Source organism: Tinamus guttatus, unplaced genomic scaffold, assembly GCF_059628265.1.
Source record: "Tinamus guttatus ecotype Peru unplaced genomic scaffold, ASM5962826v1 Tinamus_guttatus_pri_ptg000198l, whole genome shotgun sequence".
NCBI lineage: Eukaryota > Metazoa > Chordata > Aves > Tinamiformes > Tinamidae > Tinamus > Tinamus guttatus.
In genome coordinates, this window is record NW_028288732.1 from 5,034,288 (window position 1) to 5,053,637 (window position 19,350).

General features: G+C 43.3%; 1 protein-coding gene across 1 annotated transcript in view; it reads right to left on the minus strand.

The window, feature by feature from the left end:
- The window catches only part of LOC104571522 (uncharacterized), a 171,345-nt gene that overhangs the window by 29,807 nt on the left and 122,188 nt on the right, over positions 1–19,350 (minus strand). The window contains exons 9-21 of the mRNA XM_088523820.1: positions 18,524–18,661; positions 16,328–16,450; positions 15,268–15,426; positions 12,593–12,724; positions 10,504–10,632; positions 10,081–10,209; positions 9,319–9,453; positions 8,204–8,338; positions 7,470–7,595; positions 6,443–6,574; positions 5,380–5,508; positions 3,081–3,212; positions 202–330 (exon numbers count right to left, since the gene is read on the minus strand). Of these exons, the coding sequence (XP_088379946.1) occupies positions 202–330; positions 3,081–3,212; positions 5,380–5,508; positions 6,443–6,574; positions 7,470–7,595; positions 8,204–8,338; positions 9,319–9,453; positions 10,081–10,209; positions 10,504–10,632; positions 12,593–12,724; positions 15,268–15,426; positions 16,328–16,450; positions 18,524–18,661 (1,728 nt within the window). The remainder of the gene's footprint in view (positions 1–201; positions 331–3,080; positions 3,213–5,379; positions 5,509–6,442; positions 6,575–7,469; positions 7,596–8,203; positions 8,339–9,318; positions 9,454–10,080; positions 10,210–10,503; positions 10,633–12,592; positions 12,725–15,267; positions 15,427–16,327; positions 16,451–18,523; positions 18,662–19,350) is intronic.

The window sequence follows — 19,350 nt, forward strand, 5'->3', positions numbered from 1 at the left end:
TCGGACTCGCAGCACAAAGTTAGGCGCACACTTAAATGCTTTGCTGAGCTGAGGTTTAAGTGCACGTTTTCGTATCGTGTTCCAACTAAGTTTAATGGTTTATGTGAATCAGGCCCTGCAAATTGTAAAATCAGATCTTCAAGTGTGCCCAAAAACCCCCATCTGCATAAAAATGAGAGGGAGCAGAATGAGAACCAGCACCTTTTCCACAGAGCGTTCCTGTCCAGCCGGCCGCGCACGCGCAGGCCCCGCTCACGTGGTCGCACGCGGCCCCGTTCTGGCACTCGCAGTCCCGCTCGCAGCCTGGGCCAAAGGTTCCCTCGGGGCAGCCTGCGGGGAAGGAATCAAAACCAGATGATGGGTTAATTCGGGAACAGGGAGCGATCGACTGGGAATTTTTAGATACATGGGAACTCTTACTGTTTGCAAAACAAAGATCAAGGCTTAACTGCAATACCTAAAACTGATATGATGAAGTATTCTCCTTGAGGTCCACATAAGTTAATAGACCTTTATTAAGGTCTATTTTAGAGAAAAACATCAGGCTGTTGAAAGGCAGTACATTCTGCGCAGGCAAGTAAAACAGCATCCAATAGTCACCAAGCTTTGCAACTGCAGTATTCCTGCTTGGTGGCTCTCCACATGCTGTTCTGGGATTGCTTGTTTACATATATCTTCACCAGCCAGGGGGAGTAAAATTCCCAGCTTCTGTGCTTGTTTTAGGGGCCCTAACCTATGGTTCCTGCAATCCTGACTCCCAGGAGGTGAGAGAGAATGAAATGTGGTGACCTCCTTTGGAAAGCTCCAGCCTGAAAGCTGCATACTTCATTTGCAGGTTCTGCTTGAAAAAAATCGAGCTAAAACATTACATCTGGGGGACAGATTGAAAAGCTACATTTCCACAGCAGTTCTGCTAGGAGTGTTAAAGGATTTGCATGGTGCTCACTATCCGAAAAAAGAAAACAACGCTGGAGCATGCAAAGTGATCTCTCAGGCAATCTGGAAAGCATTACTGAGAGCAGAAAACAAGGAGGATGCTCAAAGATGAGGCCATGTCTGGAAGGAAGTGGTGTGGATGAGCCTGCCTGTTGAGCACCCCTGCTGGCACCGGGAGCAGCTGGGGTGAAATTCAGTCACTTTGGCACGTTAGTGACTCTACTAATGGGACCCTCCCCTGGGCCTTTCTCAGCTGGGCTGAGAAAGAACCTTAAGTCTTCCCTTGCTTTCAATCATTGCCAGTGTCAGAAAACAGGCCTCTCTAACCACAGGTGTTCTTGCATTTGGAGGTCGAATTCAGTCCCAGAGCTGAAACGGTGCAAAATTCCATGTGCATCCCCTCATACTCGCAGAGCTGCATACCACCGTGCACACCTTCAACACTGCCCTAACGAGCAAACAGGCAGAAGTGCATTCGGCTCTTAAAAGCTTCATCCTCCTCGGTGTTCCTTTTTTCATTTCAAGTTTTAGACAAGGTCTAGGGAGAGCTACGCAAGGAAAACAGTTTCCCAGCGCTATACTAGGTGTTAGCTCCCAGCTGGGCTTTCTGCAAACCGAAAACATTTAGCCTGGAGGTGAGACCTTCAAGGTGATGGCAATGGGTCAGGATATTTCACAAATGATTTTGCAGTCCCCGTCACAGAGAACCTGCCCTCTGCTCCAGCAGGCACACTCTGCTGCAATGTGTGCCAAGAAACATTCAAAGCTTGCAGAGAAGCTGAGATATTTGCAAAGCTGCAAGGAGAACGAGCCTAACCTCAAGCAAGAGTCTAAATAAACTTCAAGAATGCAGGAACTGTAGGATTGTAATAAAGATCTTGCCTCTGAGGCAGCGTAAAATGTTTAGGGAAAACCTGTGGCTTTCATAAGCTTGCACCTTAAAACAGGCCTACATTTACGATCGAGGCTTCATACATATATAAAATAAATAATTACGTAATTCCAAAAGGGGGAAAAGTGGACCAAAACTTCCCATAATCTACAGACAAAACATCAGGGGTTGCCAAATGTTTTGCTGGCGGCGATGGCTTCTTTGATCATTCTGCCCATGGTACAGAAGTGAAGAGCAGCTCCCAGGTACCTTCTGTCTGCGGAGATGCCGTTTGGAGAGAGGTAAAGGAAAGGGAAGCGGGGTGGGAATGTTTCTCTTGGAGCTGCTCTTCCCACCAGCTGCCCTTCCTGGCCCTCTAGGCTGACAGCAGCAGGAGCTGTAAGCTCAGCTTCCTGGGGCTTTTGTCCCGGGTCATCACGCCAGATTAATTATTCTGGCATTTCTGTGTGACACCAGCATTAATTCTGCCTGCGCTACTGGGATTCTTTTGGCTGGGTCTGTGCTACTGACAGATTGTTAAACTGATAGGTAGAGATTTAATTTAATAGTAATAGTAATAATAATATAATGAAATGGTTTAGTTATGTTATTCCTTGCCATGGGATGCTTTGGATACCTAAAGTTTGCATGGGATCAAAAAGCAATTAGGCATGTTAAGGTAAGAAAAATATTAAGGTGTGATAAACTGAGAGATGCAATTTCTGTCTTAAGAAGCCCTCGAGACAGAAATTGCTGAAGCTGGGGAAAACACACCAGGAATGATCTACGTGCCTGTTTTTATCCTCTTATGCCACCTGTTATTGCCCAGTTAGGGACAGGGGAGTGGAGGACATGGGCCTTTGGTAAGACCGTTGTACATTTTTGTTATTAATAAACACAGGTCACTGCATCTTTCTGACTTGGCTTCTGTCATGCGTATATGACAGACACTTAAAAAGATTTATGAAAAAAGTGCATGCCTAAAATTGGATAAATAACTGATAGGGAAAATTTTATGCTACAAGCCAGACATCTATCAACCCTATCACTCACCTGAAGTCTTAACATTCAAAATAACTGTTTAGCTCAAAACAAGTCTGAAAATAACTCTTCTGGAATCCAAATTAGTTAAACTATCTAATCCTGAAGAAACTGGACATTCCTGGGACATGGCAGGAGGCAAGACAGCCCACACGTCTTCCTGAAGGCAAATAGGAGGAAAAATAATTTCCGTTCCTCGCAAATTCCCGACATTGATCAAGCCACAACTTACGCCATTCACAGTGTTTCCCAGTGTATCCCGGCTCACAGGAACAGGATCCAGTGACTGGATCGCAGCTCCCATCGCTGTTATTGCAGACACATGGATTTTCACAGCCTTGTCCCCAGTGGCCACTATCACAAGCTGCAACGCAAAGCAAGGTTTACACTGAAAATGAACACTGGCCTTGGCTAACAGGTAATTTTACATTTAAATGAAAGAACAGAAAAAGTGCAAAATGGCCACGTAAAATGCAAGCACAGCAGACATAGCACAAATCAACTGAAATCAACACAATTTTTGCTGATTTATGGCAGATATTAACGGAGCGATGTAAAACTAATCATTCACAGCCAGGCGGCATCAGTCAATCCACAGTCACAAACCTTAATGGGGGGAAAATACCAAATATTGACTCATTATTCACTTAGTAAAAACCTGTATAACAAAAATAGCTAATGCGTACAATAAGACATCTAAATGGAGTAAAGTGACAATAATTAGCTATTGGTACAAATTATGACTGGAGAAGGCAGCTGCTTCATCTCCTGAAGTACTGGACTCTCCCTTGGACTGGATGCACCTCTCCAAAAAACGGTTTGGACAAGTACAGGGCAATGGCCGAGCTCATCACTGTTAAGACAGAAATTTGGAATTTAAATAATCTGCTGGTCTGCCTTCTGAAGCACCCGCTCTCTCCTTTTATTTCAAGGCCAGATGTGCAGCCTCTCTGAAAACGTAACCTCTTTTGGGTGGGCAAGCAAGGCTTAAGGGCCTCATGGTAAGATACTTGCAGGCTTATTTTTGTGCACGGTTGTAATTTTATTTTGGTAGAAACATTTCATTCTGAGGGAAAAGAGGGGAAAAATGAACCTTTTCCTCCTGTCTGAAGAAATGTGCACTTTGTCTCTCCATCCTTAAAAGAGTGCCTGAGCGCTTCTGAAATTAAACAATTTCAAAAGAAATGAAGTCATGTGTTTAAGAATTTAAAGGAAATGGGAAGAAAGTGCAGTGATCCTAGGATCACTTGAACACTTTTGAGAACTTTCACAAAAAGCAACACAATAACACAAAAATATTTTCAAAATACTGATAAATACGGACCCTGACAGAGAAATCTCACAATCTTTGTTAAAAAAGAAAACAAAACAAACGCAAAATCCTACTGCCTTCATTCTAAAAATCATATAATACTTTAACAGGATTATGGCAATCCACCACAATTGAAGCACAGTATCTCCTTCCTTTCTTGTTGAGATGAAAGTGGCAATTACAACACCAGGAAAGTCAGAGTCAGGCCCTGGTTTCATGCCCAGTTTGCAATAGTTGAAGCACTGCCTTACTCAGATGTCTGGTCTCATGAAGAGGGGAGAGGCCTGGAAATTTTTTTTATCTTTTCTCCTGAATAGAAATATATTTTTTTTCTTTGTCATGATCTCAGTAGACAATGGATTAGACAATGGACAATAAGACATTTATGGAAAGTTATCTAAATGCCTGCAAGTATTACTAATTTTAAATGCACTTTGGTGAAACCTTTGGATACTCGAGAGTTTTCCTCAACACCAAGCCTGGGAAGCTGGTCCCAAACTTACTTCTGTCAACACTTGCAATTAATTTGTATCTTTTTATGCTCACAAAACCAAGTTTAGAAGGATGTTTGTATTCTCTTGGCTTTCAGCAATGGAGACCATAACAAAACAAGCAGAAAAATAAATGTAATGGAGAAAAAGATTCAAACAGGATGTTTTAATGTGTATAGGCTATTACTCAAAAAGGGCAAACCTGTATTCTTACACTGCAGTCCATATGGAGAACTATACCAAGGTCAACACGAGGATGCTCTGCTTTTACACAGAACAGTATTTCTCCCAGCGTTTATATTCACAGGTTAGGGAGCGACCTTAAGACACAGGACCTTACAGACCACTTGCTGAATAAATCTCTCCTAACCAAACTGAAAAATTTAAAATTAATCCCAGAACTAATCTGTGCAGACAATGAAAAAGCAAAACTGACTGTCAGTTAAGATGGGCAAAGGGATCCACAGTGTTGAAACAAGTGCTTGTACCAATATTTTGCATTTCATTAGCCATCCATTTCAATATCTTGAACCTAGATAATTAAGGATTATAACCACACAAGATGTGTGAACCCAAAAAACACACCATTTCAGAAACAGTAGAATTAGCAACAGTATGTTAGAGAACTCTAACAGACCACGAGGAAGCAGATATGATTCCATACATTTTTTAGTTCTGATCCTACAAGAGGCCACATGCCAGGTATAAGGAATATTCGTAGGACTTACGGTGTTTGCAGTCGTGGCCTGTCCAGCCAGGGGGACATGTGCATTCTCCGGTGACATGGTGACACTGAGCACTGCTGCTACAGCTGCAGAACAGCTGGCAATTTTGTCCATAGTAACCAGGAGGGCAGGCTGAAAGCAGAGGAAAAGACTGTAATTTCACCTAGATAGTCAAGCACACACTGATCTTTTCACATGAGACAGCAACAGCTTGCCCCCACCCAAAACATGCATTAGCAAAATCTGGAAATCTGAAAGGTAAAGAAACATCTGCAATTTGTACCCTAAGAGCTTATGGACACATCCGGCAAAGTGGAAATAGCTTGGGAGATGCCAGGGTACTTCTGCTGAGTGTCAGGATCAATCAGGAGAGGAAAAACGCTTAGCACAGGCAAGGGGGCTAGAGGTGGACACCCTGAAACCTCCACAGAAGCACGGAGCCGTGTCGTGCCAAGTGAGCAGAACCCACAAGCCACTGCTGATGTCTGCGTGGAGGAGGCTCTCCTGAGGGTCTGCCTGTGTCACAAGCACCACGGCCAACCCCACCTCCGTTCAGATACTTGTAGGTTGCTTGAGTATATTCTTAACATCTCTGGTGGGTCCTTCCTGGACAGCTCTGCTTCTGCTCCTGTGCTCTCACTACTCTGATGCCCCAAGTTAAACAGATCAAGAAGTGTTGCTGAAATAATCCTAGAGTAATTGCACGGGGATCAGTTGTTGACAATCCTTATCAAGCAATTGGAATTACCATGCAAGCATCATGCTATTATATACTGTATGAGTAAATATAGCCACAGATGAGGTCTTGCGATAATAATATTATATATTGTGGGAGGCATTTTGGTTTGTCATCTGCACTGGTCTGTAATCTCCCCTGCTATGGCAAATACTGTCCAGTCCAACCTGGGGAATTCTTGAAGCTTATGAATGCTTAAGCTATCTTCAAGCAGTGTGTCTAACAAAAAAATACCTTGCAAAATAGAAAGAAGGTAAAAATCAAACCATAACCTTAATTTTCAAACTTTTTTTTTTTTTTTTTAAATGAGATGCCAACATGATGACTTACGAGATGAGCAGGATTCTCCAGTGTAACCAGGGGGACAGTCACAGGCTCCAGTTTCCTTGTTACACCGTCCTCCATTGGCACAGGGCTCACAGGGAGAGCGACAGCCTAATCCCCACCAACCATCAGGGCAATCTATTTAAAAAAGCACAAGAGATGCCCACGATAACATTTTCTACTTCAAGACAATTACAGATTTATGCTGTTACTTAAAGGAATTTAAAAATAATAGTAAAACTAAGCTAGAAAGAGGAGCCTTATATTATCTCTATACATCTATAGGGCCTTCATAATAAACCTTCCAAAATAACCAAGATGATTTCATATTGCAGCACTCCAGAACACATTTAAAGATAGACACAAAGGCTCCCTTCCAACTTCCATCGCTCTGTGTCTGTTTTTCTGTTTGGTTTCTGATGCAGTAACATCGGAAGCATTTAGACATGTCTGATAAATGAATTACTGCACTCAGCAGAGGACAAGCGGGACAGTAGCCTGACGAGAGATGCAGGAGAGCAGGACTGTGCCTTTGTAGTTTTGCTTGGCTGAAGAGGAGAAAGGATAGTCCTACTTTAAAGGACTGCATTTCTAGGTAAGCTGGTGTCAGAAACGTATGTGTCTCTTATAGGTCTGTAATTTGCTTTGGCCAGTTTCTAAGTTCCCATTCTCTCTGTCCACGTGCAAGTAAATTTCATCCCACAGAATTTGGAGAAACAAAGGAAACACAGCAGGAACATCACAGAACTACATGCAATGGAAGTTGGAAGCATCCCATCAGAAAATGAGAAAAAGTGATTAGAACAAAATAATTCATATGAAATATTGCTTCATTTTCCTATAGAGCTTTCCTGTGATCCTAACATACCTGTCACATAAGAATGTCTCAGTTTTCCCCCACGGCAAAAGCAGAAGGATTGGACTCCATTTTCCTTTTCCCAGTCCATGACAGTGCCCTTCGGCAGCTCCTGAAGCACCATGTGGGCATCTCCAAAGCAAGCAGGCTACCTCACTAGCCGAAGGGCAAACTCACCTTGGTCACACGTAGCACCAGTTTTCCCAGCTGGGCAAATACATTGCCCAGTCTTTGAATCGCACGATGCTTCTCCACAGCGGCAGCTCTGCCTGCAGTTGACACCAAACCTCCCAGGCTGACAAGCTGTTCACAAGAAATACAAAGGTTTGGTCAGTATAAAATGTTAAATATTAGGAAGCACCACCAACAGCAATTTGGAATTGGGCCGTGTTGGTACAGAGTGAACTGTGTTAGCATTGGCGTCCTGTGGTTTGTAATTAACTGCAACACAGGGCTAGAAAGCTTCTGCCTGAAGCTTGACAAAGAAATATGGTTATCGGGCTAAATAAACAGTGCTAGTAAAGTGCCTTAATCTTTCACCTTAGTCTTTGGGGGGAATGTAAAATCATACAGCACTTTCCAGTCTCAACAACAGACCTTACTGCTGGTTTGTAACCTGGCCTCCCTTCAACAGCTATAATGAACAGCAATGTGTCTCCTACCAAAGCCAGTTGTCTCATGTGTCTTCCAGATGAATTCAATAGCCCTGTGCCTACATACATATTGTCCATCGTGCATCAGGGGTGACAGGCAGTGCTGCCAAATATCACTTCAGCCTCAGTGGGGAACTGTCTACTTGCATCAAAGCAAACGCAGCCTCTCTCTTGCCTGCAGCCCCTGCATCAGGGATGCTGTGAACAGCTTTCCCAGCCAGCATGAACCTCCCAGGGAAATATGCATCGAGTACCTACGTAAAAGGCATTTTTCTCCATGAAAACCAGGTGGGCACTGGTGCTGGCAGACTCCCGTCTCGTGATCGCAGGGAACGTCAGGAGGACAACTGCATTGCAGTTTGCAGCCAGCTCCATAAGAGCCAGGCATGCACTCTGAAAAAAATGCAATGAATACACAACATATGCAAGGAAGACGAGGAGTTGAGAAAACTGAACAAAAGTCATAAAATAAGTGGGCAGAAATTTAGAGAAAACCCATTAAAATGTATATCTTAGGGGTATTAATAATTTAAGTTTAAATATGCAACATGTGCATGGACACTCCAAAGAGGTTACTGCCCGGGTATAATCCAGAAACAAAGCTGCAGAAAGTTTAAGGCTATTTTCAAGTGAGGAGCAGTTACAGAATTCATTATCTTCTCATCTGTTCACTTTTTGCTGCCGTCTGTCTTTAGGCAAAGTTGAGTGCTGGGAAAGGGCCCTTTTCCCCCAGAATTTAGTATAGCAGCAAGAATGCTAAAGGCATCCACCAGATCCCCAAAACTAGTGCTATAAACCTGGCACGTCACTGTGTGCCTGGAGAGCAGGGAGTGGATGGGGCGGGAGGTCTCTCCTGCCCTGCTCCCTCACTGTCTGCAGAGGGCTGCTGAGCCACATCAGCACGAACGCGGCTGGAATTCTCTTTGAACTACCCTCAAAAGCTACGGAGAACAGGAAAAATTCAAAGACCTGCACATCTGAAAGGAAAGCAGCATTACTGAAATCATTACCGGTATTTTTTGCTGACACAAAACAGTTTTGCCACTAATTTACTATGTAAAAATGAAATAATTAGAGTGAAAATTCTCAGTATCTTCAGTTGTGTAAGAATTTGGTTTCTTGAATTCTACTGTCATTGAGGCTGAACCTATTATATCCTTAAACTGTGTTCTTACAGATGTCCCCGCGATATCAGCGCTGCATGATATCAGGCACTCACAGAACTTGCTACACGCAAAGCTGCAGACAAAATAATTAGCAAAGAACATTAGTAGTAGCAGCAGCAGCAGCAAGCACAAGGGAGGAAGACTGAGAAACAGCGATACAGGACAAAAGAATAAACAGAAAAAAGAGAATCTGGCTTTCTATTATACCTTTCTGACACTTTTTGCCTTGATAACCAGGTTTACAGGTGCAAGCACCGTTCCTTGTGTTGCATTCCAGGGTGTTCGCTCTCACGCACTGACATTCCTCTGAACAGCCAGCTCCATAGGCCCACCTGGGACACGCTGCAGCCACATTAAAAGGAATCATTAGCTCTGTAATTATGCATGAGTTATTTGAAATTGCACACTTCGGCAGAATGCAACTGCTGCAAAGCAAAAAAGTTCATTGTGCTCCTCAGCAAATCCCTCCACATTCACATGGCGGTGCCTATTAATGTGTGGGTGTGTAAAATACAGTTTACATGACTCCTACAGAAGGCAATTAATTTGATTTCAAGCAATTTGTAGCGAAAGCAAAAACCAGATATGTTTCAAAGCAAAGTTAGTTGAAGTTTCTGAATGAAAAATATTTGCGTTCACCCCAAGAAAAGCTTTCATGAAAAGAACCCACACAATTATTTTCTAAGTCTTGTATAAATTTTTCAAACAAAACCTCTAAGTGCATAGAAATTTAACCATCTATTTTGTAACATTTTTGTCCTTTGATTCCTTTTATTCTAATTTTATATTTTGTCATTACTCATGGGTGCATCAGCACTGTTGGTGTTTGTGAGCAGCAGCATATGAAAACACCCCTGCTTCAGAACGAAGACTCGGATGTCTCCGTTAGGAAGTCCATGCAGAGGGAAAAGCTGCTTTAGAGGGAATTTCAGGGAAAATGCCTATGGCTTCTGGCTGCCTTTGACTTACTCAGATGGCAGAAGCGCCCGTAGCGGCCGGGCTCGCACAGGCAGGCTCCGTAGAGGCGGTGGCAGTGGCCGCCGCTGGCGCAGTGACACGGCTTCCTGCAGCTCCTCCCGAAGAAGCCCTTGGGGCAGCCTGGGGAGGGCAGAAAGGTGACACTGCATCAGTGGTTGAGCACTAAAACACGGACACCCCTTCAGGGCACGGGGCTCTGCTAAAGGATGGGCTTGGGCTCCGCTGCTGCCTCTGTGTCCCATGTTTACACTTTTTCTCCCACTTTTCTTGCCTATTACTTACAGAAAAAGCACAGCAAGGCGCCCCTCGGTCTTCCACTAGGTCTTGCAGATTGGGGGCTATTTTTACTTGGGCCCAGGGGATGCCCTTGCACATTTGCACCTGCAGAAGGGGGAGCTCGGTGGAACCTCCTACCTTCCTCGCAGAGCTTCCCGCGGATGCCGGGCGGGCAGCGACACTGCCCTGTCACAGGGTCACAGGAGCCTCCGTTCTGGCACTTACAGACCCCAGCACAGTCTGTCCCATACGTCCCAGGGGAGCAAGCTGCAGAGAGAGGACAGAAAACGAACGGAAACAAAGGAATTGGTTTTCCCTGTGTTCAAAATGAAGTGAAATGAGACTTCCAATACCCCGAATGAGCAATGGGAAAATTGCTTTAGTCAAGCAGGCTCTAAAACATGTCATATTCTTTCTATATAGGGTAATAAGTATCCAGTAAAGATTTGCTGGACGGATAATTTTAAAATGACACCTGAAGTAATCAGGCTTACCTGAAGGAATAGCCAAAATTCAATATCCCAAATCACCCCCACATAGTCTCCCCTCCAAATAACACAGGAGTCTTAAGAAATGCTGTGTATGAAGTTCAAAGTTTAAAATCAAACACAATTTTGTATATTTGGACAGAACTATTTTATACATCATTTTTTGGTCTCCCAAATGCCTTTACAAAAATAACGCTATAATTATCTAAAATAATTAGTGTCTCTGAAATTCCACAGAGAATCATGCACAGAGATGGATCCATAACAACATGGGATACCTTCCCAAAGCTCAAACTGCTCCAGCATAAAAGAAATTATGAATTTGAGCATTGCCCCATTATTTGCAGCTTGAGTCGGCTGAGTAAATGCCATTGCAGGAATCATTTAACTTAACTGACATTTTATCAATGTACATTAAGAAAGTTGACATTTCACATCAATTTGCTTTCAGTCTCTTTTGTGCATTATTGCAGAAATTTAGTTCCAACCTTCTCAACTGTTACACTTCCCATTTTAAGAAAATGCTGTATTTTAAGAAAATAAGGAAAGCACTCATATGATTAACTCATACAGACCAAATGTTGTATTTATTCTGTCAGTGCCTACTTGCTAGACTGCAGGTTTGACTAATAATGCACTTTCATTACCCCTTATTCTTTAAGTTCCAAAGGAGAATTCCACTAGAACACAAGCACAGAAATCCATCATAAATATAGAATAAAAATGTTATCGTTATTTGTGAACTAAATAATTTGAATCCTATCTTGAAAATTTCATTATCTATCCTTAACCACCACAGTGCCAGGGAGTAAAGGCTGAAGTGTCTCAGGTAAACCAAAAATTCCCATTTAGTCCTCTTCATTCCCACTCTCTCACCTGTAATCGGTACTTACAAACCCAATCCAAGACTGGTCACCCCAAATAACTAGAGACAGATGGTTGATTTCAGTCATTTTCTGCTGTTTCTTCATTTTTATCTCTTGGCATCTTTTTATCAAAACAAACCTGAAAATGATCAACCTGAAGACTACTCACTATCTACCAAGGCTAAATAATAATTCTTCAACATTTTTCTGTCCCGTCAGTGACAAGACAATGACAATTCCCAGTGCCATGGATCATCACACCACATACTGTGAACATGGACAAAAGGCCCCACCTCAAACATTTTTTTAAAAAAATACATTTTTAATATCCCAAGGAAATTATGTTAAATAATAAAATATACAGTAATGATAATAAAGAGACAAGAAGAAAACAGGTCCTACTCTACCAATGCAAGAAAAAACACGGAAATTCTTTGGGACTGTGAGAAGGAGGTGTCCTGTTTAGCATGGATATCAACCCCGACTGCTCCCCCAGCTGCCAGGACGGGCTCGGAGCTCAGCTCAGCAGGCTGTGGCAGGGGCACCTTGGCACTCCTGGCAGCACTCAGCGAGGCAGGAATAAATACCCCCAGAACCACTGTGCAAGGAATACTGTCCTGCATCAGAGGGCAGCGAGCTCACTTGAGGGTTCTTGATGTGTCATGCAGCACCCCTAAATTTCATGCACCGCCTTGTAATAAAACTTTGATCGTGAAGTTTTGAGGTGCCAATGAGACAGCTGTACTCCCTTAAAGAGCTTTCCAGATTAAAAGCGTAAGAGTTGTACTTTCATATGTCCCACTTACCGACAATGGCACAGCATTAGGACAAAGTCCCTAACATTTAAATGTCATCCAAAAATCCAGCACTCACTTTCATTACAGATAATGCCATTCCACCCAGGTGAGCAGACGCAGCCACTCTTCTCATTGTTGCATTTTCCTCCATTCATACAATCTGCACAGCTCAAGCTACAGTCCGTGCCAAAAGTGTTATCAAGGCAAACTGAAATGAAAAAAAAAAAAAAAAAAAAAAAAAAAACCAACACAGGAGACTTAGTGAGCATAGAGATAAGACTTTCATGAGCTCTTACCTATCCTTCCTGATGCACAAGTGCCAAAATGACAAGTGCAGAGCACTGACAGCTTAAACAAAAACTATTGATGTTGTTACCACTTCGAATTCCACTGGAGCACCTCAAAAGGTGGGTCCAAATGGAGCCTCCCACATTTTCTTCCAATTGAGGGGTCTAAATGAAAATAAAGCTGGGATTTCAGCTGGAATTTATTCCATTACGTACTGTAATTCTCAAAGAGCGCTTAAAACCATTTTTTAAAACCAAACAGTTAAATTGCATCCAATGGTTAGCTTTGTAAAATGAAAAATATTTATGCTGGTAGAGGAATATCTTAATTCCTTGCAAGGCTCTTCATTTCATTATTTTATTGCAGTAGGTGGATGCTGTACTATATAGGCGTAGTCAAGCAATATTTTTAACAGTAAAACCTAAGTTATTCTAGGAAAATGCAAGAATAACACACATTTATTACTTTTTTTCCTTCTGGGTATGAAAAAGGATACATTTTTAAGGAAGAACTAAGAAATATGAAAATGACCTTCTTCCCTCACCTTCCCTCCCTTTTTTTTCTCTCCTGCACACAAATAACTCGCACGTGCTCATGCACTCTCATGCCCTCCCTTTGCGGTGTCTATTAACAAAGGCACAGAAAGTAAATGTTAGTCTTTGCTAAAATATCTCTGTGACATTAAGATCCTAACCACATGCTCCGTTTATTGCCTGACAGGTTTTATGGATGTAGTCGGAGGTTTTTTTGGAAGGGGATTTTGAAAAACACCTGAAAGCAAGTTGGCAGACTACTTCGGTGAACAGTAAGTCAGCAGGTTGGTTGCTTTTCACCAGCAATTTTCTAGGTAAGGCCAGATTTCCTCCAGGTCCCTGCACCCAACTGTTTCCTTTATATAAATCTGAACAAACGTCTGAAACCCAGCGTTCCCACTTTGAACACACTGAAAATTCCTATTGAGACAAAAGAATACAAATTGCCATTAAAAATATCATGTTTCCACATTAAAAAAAAAAGTCATTCAATCCACACCAAAAAAAACATGAGCAATTGCAATAGCTTATTGTTTAAAGAGGTTTTTTGTTAATTTACATTGCAGCACAAAGACACATTTGAAAGTATCAAGAATAACTTAATATTTGGGAGGTAAAAGAACTTACTAAACCATTAAAAGCTTCCTTCCTTCATCACCTTTGCCTACAAACCAGCAAATACCTTAAATCCTCAATTTAGAACAAGTGCAGATGCTCAGTGCTGAGTTATAGCACCCAAATGTATGTGGCTAGACACAAATACAACATGCAAAAAATGGTCAATCAATATTTGATTGTGGTTTCTGTGCCTGATAATTTTGCCTGTAGTTATCTTATTTGTCTGTTTTACAGTAGGTTATCAATGTCATTGAGTCCAGATGGATGCTATGTGATCTCTAAGGTATTCACAGGTTCATAAATATAAGCTAAACCTTTGATAAAAGCCAAAAGCATCTCCTGAATTTGGCTGTATGGTACAGTCCTTTGATGAGTAAATAGCGCTCATGAGACTCTACAGATACAAAAATCACAGGACATAAATAACCCACAATAAGAAGTTTCATTCCTTCCTCATGAGGTACCAGCACATGATACACTCATCAACAGGCAAGCAGAGCTTTGGAGCTCACGAAGCCCTAAGTGATGAAGTTTCCATGTTCAACTTGAAACTCGGGTGCATCATGAATGTCACACAAAGTCACCAGGGGGTACAAGCTGTTTGCTAGAACATGCACGTGATGTGCTACACGCACGCGCTGCTGGGGCTGCAAAATCTCACGTTCTGCTAATTTGCCACCAGTTGTGAAAGGCCTCTAAATCACTCAGAGCTTTCACCAGATACATCCCTGCTTTTTCCTTAGCACATGCCCAAACCACGTAGGGGATCTGAATCTCTAGAGGTAAATTCTACTTGACCACAAACAGCCATGACAAACATCCTAAGCAAAAACTCTCCAAGTAGAGCTAAAAAAAGGGTTTATAAACAACTACACCCCATGTTTTGCCTAACGTTAGGAAAGTGAGGAGGGGAGTGAGAGGGATATTCTCATGGCCTCACTCTTAGCACAGAGGCTTTTGTGGATTTTGTGCACTGCAATAACCTCTACACAATTCCTGCTCTGGCAGCATGGGAAGGATCTTTCTCCCTAAAACCTTTGAGGCTTTGGAGACACCTCCTGCTTTCTGAAGAAGTCTCCCATCTCTTACTCGTGTGTTGCTTGCTTTGCCTCTCCTTCCCTCTTCTTGCTTTCCCACCTTCTCCCTAGCAGATTCCAAGGGGAGCAGCCAAGAGCCTTTCCCCCTAGTGCCCAGAGAAGTCCTACTCAAGGGAACGGAACAAGCCATAACAGCGGGTACAGCGCTCCGGTCCTTCCAAGGACATTCCCCTCATTCACTCGCTGCTGTTAGGAGGAACCAAACGGTCACTCACCAGCCCGGTGCACCAGCGTGAGCTCTCCTCGCTCCTCTTCATCCTCAGGGAAGGGCTCGAGCGTGTAGCGAAGGAGCTGCGGAGGGTGCCTGAACTGCAGGCCGGGAATCGCCACCAAGGCCACGTCCGCGTCCGCCTCCACCTCGGCGCTGCCGAGCGCTAGGACACATGCGGCATCAGGACTCCATGCGTGACACCTTCCCCCCCTGCAACTTCCCTGCTAGGTTTTTCAGCTCATTTATGTTCTGCATTTAGAAACAGAGTTTCTGTTGTCCAAAACAGAGCAAAGAAAGAGAATGCTTCTGTTTCTTTGGGAAGTAAACTCTGGATCTGGAGCTCAGGTCAAGGCCATCTTCATTACCACATCAAATTTTGAATCAGCAGTTTAAATCTCCCTTATTTAAAGTTTGAGAATATCTATAGTTAATTAAAGGCATTTCTTTAGCTTGTTTTGGAGATCAAAAATACAGAGTGAAGTTGACTTTTCAACTCATCTTCAAAAACAAAAATTTGAGCCTTAACATGATGGGAAGCCAGGTGCTTTCTTTTTGTAGTTAGATAAAATAGCAAAAACTGGTCCAAAGTTTAGCAGGTACTGAACTAGGTTATGAAACTAAGTAGCTAGGCTGAACTTTTATTTTATTTTATATGATTACATTGGCAGAAATCCAGAATCACACCACTGACCTCAGCAAAAAACTCACACTAGTTCATCCCAGCAGAACTCGGCTTTTTTCTCTTGGCTGCTACAGGATATTAAATTTCTTGATAAAACAGTACAGAAAACTGTCAAAATAGTATTTATTTCTACAAACACAGGGTTTATGCCTTCAGACATGTCTAGGGGATGTAAATGCTCACTTTCCATTAATTTCTGGCAAAGCCAATTGTTCAAATATGAACTTGGGATCTCCTTGTTGCCTATAGCACTGCACTGACCATGTTGAAAGATGGCTCGAGTTGGCCTGCCAAAATCCTACGGTCTCTGAAAATGCTGGTTCTGAATTCATATTCACAGTGAGAAATAATTAAAGGCCTTCAAGATGTAAAAAACACTTACGGATGCAGGATTGCCTGTTAACACCAAGCCTGTAGCCCTCCTTGCACAGACATTCGTAGGATCCCACAGAATTCACACAGAAATGGTCGCAGTCCCCGTTATGCAGATGACATTCATCCACATCTAGGAAAACCAAATATAAATGCTAATTAGGCCCCAGTACCTCTGATTGCACAGTGTAGTCTAAGCCTACCAGCAACCGAAAAACAACTCTAGGCATAAGAAAACCCTCCTTTCTTAGTACTTTGGGGCTTTCTGTTTCTCCCTACTACTGAAAATATTAAAGCATTCCAGGGCAGCATGAAACTGATTATCTCACCCATATCTTTGTCATAAGTAGAAACAGCTGCTGTAAGCTGTGATGCTCAGCTGATGATCCTTGGCTAGTCTGGGGGCTCTCCTTTTGCAGAAGCAGCCTTAGCAAAGGGTAGCAAAGGGTATATGCAGATAGAGGAGCAAAAGGTCCCTATGCTGACCTGTCTCCTGTGGCCCTACTTGTCCCAGCGTGATGATGAGTTATTGGATTCCAGAGTTAGAAAATTGCAATCGTATTTGGAAACCTTATCAGCAAAGCTGGCACATGGTTGCTGAAGCTCTTCTTAGGAAACTTGCTTGGGGTTGAGCTTTGAAGGCTTCTCCTCCCGGCTCTGTGGCCTGTAACGACGAGGCCACTGCCTTATTGTGCCTGTTGTCCACATGGAAATGGGTATGGTGGGAGCTGCTGTGCTGATGGTTAGAGGCAAGAACCCAGCTGTTATCTGCTAACTGCAGGCTGATACCAGCCCTTGCAGCCTGTGGAGCAATTCAGTAGAGGTTCAAGGGGTACCCTGTCAGTGCTGAGCTTGCAAAAGGCTTTTGAGCATTTCCTAGATGAGATGTGAGAGGTCAGTCTCTCAATTAACCTTGGAAAGAATATCGGCCTGATTAGGAAACACTGACAACAGAAAGAAGAGGAGGAAAATGTAATTAATCAATCGAGGTGAAGAGGTCAGCATGAAAATGATTAATGCAGGTTACTTGAACATGGCATGTTTTCCAGAAATGTCACAAGCAGAGTTTCTCTGCGATATTTCGGCTGATATCTTGCTCCGGGTTCTATTAGGAGCCGTCTGTCTGTGTGGAAATATGAAATGTGCATCCAACAAATAAGGCTTTTTGTTTTTGGCTGGTAAGAACTGCTTTTCTCTTCATTGGCCTTGCCAAAATCTTCACCTGTGCTCTCACTTCCCTTGCTGCAGCCAGAATAACTGCTTTCCCTCTGCATCTCCACGAGGAGGTCTCTGACCTGCACCCTGGGCAGAACACTAAGTCCTTTCACATAGACAGGATAAGGAGACAGCATAAACTGGGTTTCTGCTCAGGTCCAGGTCCATATCTGCCTTCCTGCCTCTCTTCTTTCCATTTTTAAGCTCCACTATCAACCAGCCTTATAGGTTGCACAGTGTGTCTGTCCTTATCTGTTTTGGCACAAGTCTGCAATGCTTCTCCTATTCGCAAGACCTCCTGTTTTCTATCTCTCTTCAGATTCCACTATATATTTCTGTGATGCCTATTTCCTTTGGGGCTGTTTTCTTGTCTTGGCTATCCTTCACATTTTTAATGGCATAGTGACAGAAATTCTAAAAGGGTATGAAATACAGTTTGCATAGCAAAAGCTATAAACACAAAAAAATCGCATCGTAAAACTGCATGAAACATGAAGGATTTTTTAAGCTCTTCTCCTGAAATAAAACAAATCCAACTCTACTGCTTTCACTTCCAAAGTGTAACTTCTCACACAGCCAGAAGTGAAAACGCATCGGTGAGTCAATCAGATGGAAATAGAGCAGCTTCCAGCATGTGGAGGCTGCACGTGAAGCACTTCTGAAAAGCAGCCCCTGCACTCGAAGCGGAGCCAGGCGTCTCCTCCACGGGCTGGCTGAGGAGCACAGGCAAAACAAGCTGCACAAAACCCAGGTCTGGGCTGCACACGTGTGACACGGTCATGACTACTGAAGTTCTACGGAAGCATCATTTTCCATTTGGGAAGCAGAAACTCTTCTCATAAGTTAATACAATACCAAATGCACAGGGCAAGGCAAGTGGGTTAGTACCCACAATACCGGTTAAACTTGTACGCGAAGGGCAGAGGAGAGGAGACCTCCTTCGTGTGGACAGGCCCGTGCCAGCCCTTCCCTTCCCCTCGCCCTGACCTACCCGTGCAGGTTTTGCCGTCCGTGTCGAGCAGGTAGCCGTGGCCGCAGGAGCAGCGTGGCCCCGCGCGCGCCTGCTCGCAGCGCTGCGAGCACCCGCCGTTGCTGTCCTGGCAGCTGGCCACGATCTCCAGCTCGATGCCTTGTGGAGAGATAAATCAGAAGGATGTTAAAAAGCAGGCGCGGGAGGAGAGGAGCTGCAGAATAGCCCTGCCATAAACCAGCATCCTTAAGCTGACTGCTGTAGCGGGGAATACAAACTAAGCCAGCTCATACACCACAGGAGAGCGGGGTTTTGAGTCACCAAACACTGGCTATGTGTCTTCTTGTGTCCTAACAGCAGATATTTTTGATTTCACTAATGTGAAGCTCACCAATTTAGCAGTCGACCTCTTATAGGGCTATTCACAGGTTGCTGCAAATTTATGTTTTGTTTGAACGTAGCAGTGAATTCTGCCCTTGCTCCAAAAGGGGAAAGGAAGCATTTCAGAAACCCAGACAGATGAATCTGCCTATGCCATTTCCCAGAAATCTGCTTTTTCACTTGTATGTGAGTGGGAGGTAGTTTATAAAACATCCAGCAAACACAAATGTCTTTGACATTTTCACAGCAGAACTCAGCTCCCAAGACTGATATCTAAAGCAGAAGCACATAAGATAACCTGCAAGTTTTGGTCCTCTGATGGACCAAAAGGAACACGGCAGCTCCTTCTGCCTATGGTAACTCCACTAAGGCTGTGGAGAATAAACAAAGACTGCAAACTGCTCAAAAGCTGTAGTAACTCTGATCACAAGTACATGCAGAATGTTTTTATTTGTGGGGCTCGTTCC